Source organism: Monopterus albus, unplaced genomic scaffold (assembly GCF_001952655.1).
Source record: "Monopterus albus unplaced genomic scaffold, M_albus_1.0 scaffold288.1, whole genome shotgun sequence".
Lineage (NCBI taxonomy): Eukaryota > Metazoa > Chordata > Actinopteri > Synbranchiformes > Synbranchidae > Monopterus > Monopterus albus.
In genome coordinates, this window is record NW_018128168.1 from 722,195 (window position 1) to 732,318 (window position 10,124).

General features: G+C 40.2%; 1 protein-coding gene across 1 annotated transcript in view; it reads left to right on the plus strand.

The window, feature by feature from the left end:
• Positions 1-10,124, plus strand: part of mad1l1 (mitotic arrest deficient 1 like 1) — a 44,775-nt gene that overhangs the window by 14,475 nt on the left and 20,176 nt on the right. The window contains 3 exon segments of the mRNA XM_020622802.1: positions 293-384; positions 617-707; positions 10,049-10,124. The exon segment at positions 10,049-10,124 is cut by the window's right edge and continues 21 nt beyond it. Coding sequence (XP_020478458.1) covers positions 293-384; positions 617-707; positions 10,049-10,124 — 259 coding nt within the window.

A 10,124-nucleotide genomic window follows, 5' to 3' on the forward strand; every position in this document is an offset into this window, starting at 1 on the left:
AGACAGTCAGATGCTGTCAGAAAAAGAGGAAAATGGGTGTGCAAATGGAAATGAGGGATAATTGCAGAGAGGAGAGCGAGATCAGAGGGAAGCTAAAATGCAGACGAGCTAAAAACAAGTACTGGGGAGGAATAAGATTGGGACATTGTGAAATGGAAAGAGTCAGCGGACTAATGGTGTTCATCTGAATGTCTCGTTCAGAAAGACAGTAGCACACTAAAATAGTCTACAGGATTTGTCTGCAGGCAAAAGGTCCAGTGTTAATGCACCAGGCCATTTTTGTCTGTCTAAGGTGGAGCTGGAGCTGGAGACTCTAAAGCAGCAGCAGGCCTCCACTGCTGAGAGCAGCTCTTTAGTGACCAAAGAAGAGGTCAACATACTCAGGTAGTTGGCACACACAGTTCACACACACAACCTGTTGCAGTGACCACTAGTTCAAAAGCTGGGACATGAAAGCTTCATGTCTATACCCAGGGTTGATTAACTCACATGCCTGTCTATGAGCAGAACTAAGCTGCTTGGATTAACCTATTGAGTCAACAAATGCACATTTTTCATGGTTGATATTAATACAGCCGACTGAGTCTGTGTGTGTGTGTGTGTGTTCTTTTTTCAGAGAGAAAATTGAAGATTTAGAGGCAGAGCGGCAGCGTTTGGAGGAGCAGAACAACATTCTGGAGATGAGACTGGAGAGACACAACCTGCAGGTAGGCTCTAAAATTTCCTCCAGGTGTTCCCTGTGATGGATTTACGCACCTGGCACAAAGGAACCAGTTTAATAAGCCCAAGGATAGCAGCCCAGCCCATATGACACCACAGATTGACTCACACAAATGCTCCTCATAGCTGGCAGTTGTTTTTTTTTAAGCACAGATGGATGCAGGTGTTCAGCCGCATCCAGTGGAGAAGTTGTAGAACCTGTGGCTGGCTTTAGGTCCCTTTTTATTGGTTGAGGGGATTAGAATGGACAGAACAGTAGGGGGAAGGAGATGTCAGAATATATGTAGATTGTCCCCAATGTCAGTTAGGAATGAGGCTGACAGGAATGAGTTTACTCACACACGCATCACATGCATGACCGTGTGCATCTAATTCAGCTACTTTCAGTTGGCTAAGTTACTTAACTCTCTCCATTATACCTGATCCCTTTGCCTTTTTAAATTGGTTCTAATGTGTGTTTCATCTCACTCAGGTCCTCTGACCCCCCTTTTCTCATACTGTACCAATCTAAGCCTACAAGGGTACTTTAATGAAATGTGTGGACAAGCGTGTTGGTTCCATTTAGCCATGGGGTGAATGAAATCCATGTGTTCTCAGGCATGACCTCCACTCTTAAAGCAAATGACAGTTGTGTGTGTGTGTGTGCAGAGGTTTCAAGGTTGCATAGTCAATGAATCAGGTCAGTTCTTATGAGTTAATTTTTATGACTCATCCGTGGTCTAATGCACACAGAGACCTCTACATCAGACCATTTGAAAAGCTGAGTGACTGAATGGAGAAGTATTTGAAAGGAGAAATGAATGGCTGAATGAAACTCGGATTCCTGAGTAAACCTACAGTAGCATTTCTATTACGTTGCACATCAGATACCCATGTCATCATTTTAACCCTGCCTCTATATTTTGATCATACTGACTAGTGTGACTGCCAACCACTCAGATAACCAGTGTAATTGGACTGTTTTACATGGACGTTTGGTCAATTATTACTATTCTATTCTGCAAGGAGGAGCCCCTGAGACGTTCTGATTTTCATACATCTGTATTTTCAGTATTTAGAATTTATTTACACATCAATAAAATGTACCTGGTTGTGTATAATAACTATATGATAATCAGAACTGAAAACTGATTTAAAACAAAGTGTACAGGTGTACACTTGGCTTATCCTAGTTTGGCTCTTTTTCTCCTTGCTCTGGTCGGTCAAGCAGCAATCTGCTCTATACTGCCCCTGGTGGTCATGGGGCGGGGGATACCCACTTCAACTGGTCTAGTAGCCCAGGGGTCCCTGGACCAGTACCGGGCCGCAAATGAAAAAACTTCGTGGTTAAAATTATAGTGCTTTTTCTTTCATTAGTCTTAGTTTGAAAAACGACCGCACTTGACTTTGGCACAACATTTTACGCATCAGCGACACAAGCTAACAATTTAAAAAAAATGAGCCAAAAACAAAATTCACTGGAGAGCTTTTTCAGGAAGGAACAAGCAAACAATGGGACAGCAGAAGGGTCACAGACTGCCAGCAAAAAGAAAGCTGCATTTAAAAGGAAATACCACGATTCCTACCTAAGTTACGGGTTCATCGCAGCAGGTGATACACAAGCTCCACACCCGCTATGCATAATTTGCGTTGACCGACTGACAAGCTAATGAAGCCATGAAGCTCTCAAAAATGCTTCACCACATTGAGACAAAACACCCTGTGTTAAAAGACAAGCCCTTGGAATTTTTTTTCTAGTTGCAGGGAAAAGCGCCCAGGGCTCCCACTGACTCTGCATTATGGTGAATTGATTTTATAGTGTAGAATTATTGTAATTGCCTAATATAAAGTGTAATTGTTACATTCAGATTACATACTATGAACTGACAAAGGTTTTTGTTATTTGAACCCCCGCGCCTCCACCCGGTCTGCGGAAAAATTTTCATGCATGAAACCGGTCCCTGGTACAAAAAAGGTTGGGGACCGCTGTAGTAGCCTACTAAGAACCCGACCACCGGTCAGCACGGCCTGCCTAGGACTTTGTATCGTGGCACTATCTTATTGTGTTTTTGGCATCATTACATCCCTATTTAATTATTATGCCTAATATTTGCTATATTGTATTTCTGACCATTGCCTATAATTGTGAACTCTGCCTCTTTCGTGTGAATGTGCTCATGGCTGGGTCAGAAAACCTACAGGTGACTGAGCCAGTTGATTCTCAGTGGGAGAAAGACTAAGCTGATCTCGCTATGTGATACAGGCTGTGCAAACCCTGACACTCTTTTTAAGCAGCATCTTGCTCTGTGTCCTCCCCAATGCATGGTTGCTGTTGATCATGCTAATTAATGAGTTCTCTCCCTAAAAAAGGAGCCAGTGGAAATGTAAGCTTTTATGTACAGGGGGAAGCAGAACAGCAATGCTTTAATCTTTTTTATTTTCAGCACTGTCGGATTCTTTGTTTATTCCAAACATAAATTATTGATGATGACAAAAATGTAAACATATTGCACCTCATGCACCAAGTTTTTTTTTCCTGCCATCTTGGTTGTTCAAATGTATAATATTTATGATTGATTATAGGTATTGCCAGTTATTGTTTGGTGACAGATGAGACTTGTAAGTTGAAGCAGTGACAGGGAAGAGTCGAACAGAATGTGATGTATTTTTGTAAGGGTGGTTTTATAGATATTTGCTCCAAATGTGTCTGGCAAGGCTGTCTGCTGTGTTCAGTTCAGCCTTATTATTCGGAATGATACTAGTATTTGCAGGCAGGTTTTCAGAACCTGCCAGGAGCTGTTCTTCTCTCCTCCATGTGTGTGTTCTGCCTATTTGGACTTTAGTTTGAACCTTGTGTTTATTCTGGAGAGAAAACTGTGTTAGCCTTCACCAAATATTGTCCACTTGAAGCTATTTTGACATTAGGCTTTTATATATCCGTACGCTACAACTTCCCTTCTCATTTGTCTTTGTTTTTTTGCACTACAGACAGTAGCCACAATTAGTTAACTCTGTTGTGCTTCCTTTCTGCTCTTGCTGTTATGCCAGTGTCTAGATGGAAATAATTATTATTGTTGCTAGAGGTTGCATCAATGTAGTCTCTCTGTTGTGAAAGTGTTTACATGGCAGTGTGTATTACACAACCACAGCAACATTATTTAACGTATAAAATTTAGTACTAGATGAAAGAAGCTATTGATATTTTAAATATAGTAATACCGCAGTCCCTTCTGCACGAGCTCTCCCACAGCAGCAGCAGCAGCAGCAGCATTTTGTCTGCCGCCCTCCTCCTCTCCTACATCTCTCTCTCCTCAGCTCTCTTCTTCCCGACCCTGTCCTGCTGCTCCAGCAGCACTAGCCAAAGCCAGTAAATATTTGAAATGAATCAATCGGATCGCTTATCACTCTGGTTGGACTGATCAGCTTCCCCACATGTGTTTCTCGATATTCCGCCGGGCTTAGGGGGGCAAACATTCAGAATTTATCACTTGCACTTTAGTCCATATACATCCGTGCTATATACAGCATGCAGACCTCAGCAACAGCTGTATTCTGATGTTAACTTTGCTAGCAGTATTAGCTTGCTAATAACATATTAGAAGAGTTGGATCTGCGATTGACAGCATTGTGTTAAAAATAAATAAACGGAGAGGAGGAGCTGTTCACAGACGTCATGTGTTTGTGTGTGTGAGAGAATTAGAGCGAAGCATGGAGGGACTCGGTGAATACAGTACATGCACTACACAAGGCACTACATTGAAATAAGATTTTACCTCTTTTAAATCAATATGTGGCGGTCATTGTTGATTGTGGAGCCCACCACAAATAAATCACTGTATGGGAAACACCGACTTGTGCTCTTATTGTATTCTGTTGACTGAACTTCTTTCCCACCAGACACTGTTTTCCCATCACACTGTAGGTCTGGCCTGTCAGGAGTTGTTTGCATCGGTAGGAAGTAAAAATCCCAAAGTTTCTGAGTAAAAGTGGTCACAGTCTTTTGACTTTTGAGCAGAAGAGGTGGTGGCAGTGATGCTTGGTTCTTACCCAGTGAATCAGCGAAATGATTCAAGATGTTAGAAAAGAGTGGCTCATTTCCCTTCAGCCCACTCAGCCTAAGATGCAATTTAAAAGAGAAATGTCAGTAATGATGAAACACATTGATTGAACATACAAGACATTTTTTACTTCCATTTCAAGACTTCCAAAGGGAGAAAAAAGCTTTTTTTTAAATATTTGTGGAGATCTTCCATTTGCAACCTTAAAAGCTATAAATCAGTAATTTCTTGAGCCATATCATATAGATAGATAAAACAGAGAAAACCAATCCTACCAGTGACACAACAACTAATCATTTAGCAGCTCAAAGATGCAAGAAAGATCATTCCAACATTCAGGTCATACAGATGAGGTAGTTCAATCTGACCGACTTATCTGATGAGAAAGAGGATGGTATATTGCACTCCACCGGTCGTTCCTGAGGGAATCTTCTGCATTGCTTTTGTCTCAGTGTTGAAAAGATGGCTAACTGAGCACATTCTCCTCTTGCAGCACTTTTCCCCCATTGAAAGTGCTCTGCTGACCCTTGCCTTCATGCTTTATAAGCACCTTCTCTTGCGTATCTGTAAACTGAAGGCTCAGGTCCCTGTGGCAGAGTCTACCAGAGTCTCTGAGGCTAATACTGCATGGGCTAAAAAGCTCTTCACCACCAGTTGCGCTGTACCCTAATTAATTTGCAAGGAGCAATCTACCCAAATTAGTACTTGGCTGCTGTTTCTCTGTTCCATCTTTGATATTTGGGTGAAAGACAGAAGGCCAGCATCCACTTGTCTGCTGTTTTGTAAAAGAATTAGGGACTCAAGGTTGGAGACCTGAGGGTTGTTGAATACATCCTTGCTGTTGACTTTAACTATATTTTGATATTTACTGTACGTCCTGTCTTTGCAACTTGCCAGAATTTGGTACACACAAAAGAGTCTGAAGGTGACCTAGCAGCCTTTTCGCCTCAAAACTGGCCAACTCATGCTGACATGTGGATCTTGGAGTTCTTCAGCTGCAGCCTTACTGCTCCTCAAAACAGCAAAATCTATTCCCACTTTGTGCTTGGCCTGCGTATCTGTGCTTAACTAAGGGACTATGTGTATCTGGGCTTAAGTGCGAGGACAGAGGCTTTTGTCATGGCTGGAACAACATTAATGCCATCAACAGTACAGTTTTTATACACACAATTATTTCCCAAAGAATGGGAATAAGATTTTTGTTGCCACCTCAGTGCAGTTGATGTAAATTAAATTTGGTTTGTGGTGCTTGCAAACATAAAATCTTCCCGCAGGTCCCAAAGGAAACCAAATAACACAAGTAGTAGAAACTTAAAAACTGGTATGAAAATGAACCTTCCAGACTAAATCACTGGATGGACATTGGGAAATATTTGTGTTGGGAAGATTTTGTAATATATGTCTGAACTGTTAGTTAATTTCATTTTATATTTTATTTATAAATTAAATGCCTTTATGTGAAACTCTGTGCCTCAATTCTACATATTACTAGAGACCTTGGTGCCAAAGAGCTATTTGGCTTTAAATGAAAACGGTTGACGGTGAGGTCAGTGCGTTATCTATAGTATGAGGACACTTCTGATATTTGTGTTGGTTTAAAAAAAAAACAAACATTTCCCAGTCATTTGAGCTCCACAGATGAAAGATTTTTTTATTTTTACCTCCACTCTAATGGATAATACAACAGACCTCAGAGATGATTATCGAACTGTCTATAGTTAGTGGCATGTAACTGTCATTTGGGTGAACTGATCCTTTAAAGGCGTCTGTGATTTTTATCAGTACAACTAAAGACTTCTTGCAAGGAAGAGAGGCTCAACAGACCAGTACCATTTAACCTTGATTTATCAGTTCTTATGTTTTAAGGGTGTGGGCACATTTTTAAAGTTATTTTTGATAGTACCCCACCGCTCACACCATTAGTGTGTCAGCTGTTCCACCAGTGATGTGGGTGTGTGTGTGTGTGGGTGTACTGTGGTCAGTGCCATGTTCGGTTTGAGCATTTTGTTCCTTGGACTTTGATCACCTCCTTCCCTCTTATATGGTCTCTTTCCTTCTCTCTGCTCCCCATGGTTTTTTTTTTTTTGATTTTTTTTGTCATGCTCTTGATCTCTTGTTCTGTTTCTCTCTTCCTGCTTCTTGCTCTTTTTTTTAAAACAGGCTCTGCTCTGGTTTTAGATGTGTTGTTACTGTTGTTCAATGAATAAGAGATACGTAGCCTTGGGCACTTAGAGTGGCACTTCACCTTGCTGTAGTGTAAATACTGTGTGCAAGCATAGGCTGTATATATCCATGTGAACACACACACACACACACACACGTTGTCTTTCTTCACTGGGGCTTTACACTGACTTCCATTCATTTCCTCGCGAAGAAGGCCGACTCCCCACAGTGTGAGTAATAGCAGGTGGACACACAGATAGGCCAGCTGAACTACTGTACCCTTAAGCAGTTTGCTTACTTATTCTTTGAAACTCAGGCAATTTGGATTTTTCTGTTGTGGCAGCAGTAAACTTAATTGCAATTTATAACTATATAGTTCACCACTTTCTTTTTTCAAGTGCATGTGCAGTGAAATGTGAGAATCCTTATTCAGTGTGACAATATTTATTCCATTCTGTCATTTAATTTTTTTTTTTACTCTGAAAGTGAAGAGCTTTAATACTAAAAAGAAACCAGTTTCCTTTGGTTTTGAGCAGGCAAAACATTTTCCATTGGCCCGGTCAAAGCATCCATAAAATAAAATTTGAGTTTTATGCCCAAGTTGTTCTGATTTCCTTTAGCTTGACCTAATTTTCAGGAACCATGTTTGAGAAAGTTTTCACTGGGTTTTTTGCTCTAATCTGTGTCTCACACTTTCTGGCTCTCCCTTCCATTTTCTTTCACTATTTGTCACAACACATGTACATACATATCCTTAAATAAACCCTCCACATACAGATGTAGAACTTCAGAAGGTTCATGCAGGAAGAAAACAAACCAGGACTTTATTTGGCCTGATGTGTTTGTGTGTGTAGTCCAGTTTTAAAATGGTTTGATATAAACGTGTACATTCACTGTTCCCCATTTTGGAGAGCCTAGCATTCCTCTGTTCCTTTTAAATTATACAAAACAGTATTTCTAAGCCTGAGGCATTTTCCCCTCCCTCCATGTTACTTTTTCCCCTTTGCTTAAGGCAGTGATACGGCCATTCTTTGTTTTTTGCCACGTTCTTTTACAGTACAGGTCCTTCACTGTTTTCCACCTTCATATCTCCATTCTCCTCGTCTGCCTCTCGCCTGCGGTTTAGTTGACGACTCTCATTTGGGGGCATATGGGATGTCGTTTCTCCAGTAATCAAGAACTCAGATTGGTGTGTGCATATTGTGTGTATGTGTTCCTGTTTGCATGTCTGTCCATATATTGACATTAAGCTAAGAGATGTTTCTCATTTATCCAGACCTTATAGAGTCAAAAGGAAAAGAAGACAACATTGCCATTTTTGTTTTAGTATTAGCTTTTATTTCTTAGTTTCTTCTACTTATCTAATACTTGTATATTTTTTGATAGTTGCACAGCTATTGTTAAATCTCGCTGGCTAAGCCACATTACATTAATTGTATCAATATGGAACTCTTACCAAAACTATTTTGTGGGTAGTGTTTAGCCATTTGCTAAAATCAGCTTTACTTTATTTACTGCTGTGCTTCGCCCTCCTTTGTGCAAAGTGAAAAAAATTTAGCACACTGGGAAATAAAGCACTTAGCCAGTCTAATGCTCATAACCTCACTGTGCTGCTTTTGCTGCTGGAGTCTCTGTAGAGAAGATTTTGTCAGGCTCAGTAAAGCAGAGCAGGTTTCACAGAAAATCAATATCTGTGCCTATAGAAAGTTGGAAGCAAAGTTCCTTGTTTAAATTTCAAATTTCCTGTTTGCTATTCAAGCATATAGTAGCAGACCAACTTCATCCGTAGAATGCTGGTGTCACCGTTTGTTGCACTGAATGCATGTGAACATAATCCTCATAATGATCCGTTATGTTGCTGCAACATTGTGAGTGTGGATGTTTCACACATCTGTAAGTTTGTTTCCATCCATGTGTTTAAATGCTCACTGTCAAAAAAAAGGTTTATTTGCTTGGCTGAGGTACAAGACTTTATACATGGTTTTTAACAGTTTTGACTGCCTCCATCTTTGCAATGGTTTTAAAAGAACCCAGAACAGTGAGTAAAATGTAACGTAATTCACCTTTTCTGTTTCTGGTTTTCTGGAAACATTTCTATATTTGGATGGAAACCTGACGTGTCATGCATCTACCTCCCTGAAATCACTTGCATGTTACAGTACTGTACAGACGTTTTATGCACGAAAAGTAAAGTGAGGATGTTATCAAAAATGATGTCAGGAATAGTTATTTAATTACAGAAAACAAAAAACTGAAGTCAGATCAGTATGTCGTGACCACTCTCTGCCTTTAAAACAGCACTAACTCAGTCATGCTGCACAATGAATCTGAGACTGAACAGATGCCTCTCTGATACAGTTGAGGGATTGATTTAATCTAAATGTCTAAATTGCCAAAAACATTTGCACAGTACTGTATGTAAATATGTGAATGTGTCAAAACACTGTAAAGCTGCATAGTAACTTAATACAATGAAGAACTGGACTTTTGTTGCATGTTTCCTTGCTAAATTGACTTTAACAATCTTGTTAAACGTTTGCATTAAGAAAATGAAAGCCGTTTGTTTCACTATTTAAAAACTAATAGAGCTAACCAGAGAGAAAGGTGACATGGCTTTTTATTACATCCAAACTCTTTGAGCGGCAGTTGAATAAGCATAATTGAAATGGAAAGATGCGGTTAATTGATAAATGGCAACAAAAATGTGGTTTTTAAAATGTACCAGTTTTCTTAAGTCATTGTGACAGAAAGCGTGGGCTGATTTCTTGGAAAGCACTTTTGTTTGTGCACTTCACCTCTCAATTCCTCCCCATTTACTCATCTGAATGACAGTCAGAACACATTTTAATGGTTTCCATAAAACTCTTCCTAGCCTTGATTCATGCGCTGTAGCCTTAGGCAGTACACATATTATAAAGGACTGTGAGTTATTATGTGTGAGAACATTAAATGCTGCTTACTTGATCAATAGGAAAAAAGTCCACTGGGAAGGACAGAGAGAGAGAAACTCGGATATTTATAATTGGTTTTCTGTTCAAACCAGGTCCAGACAGACTGAAACTGACTACCTGATATAACTGTGCAGTTGCTGGCCATCTGATCTCTGTTGTTGTCTTTTTGTGCCTCAGGGAGACTATGATCCCGTCAAAACCCAAGTTCTCCACTTCAAAATGAACCCTACTGCTGTTGCCAAGCAACAGCGCC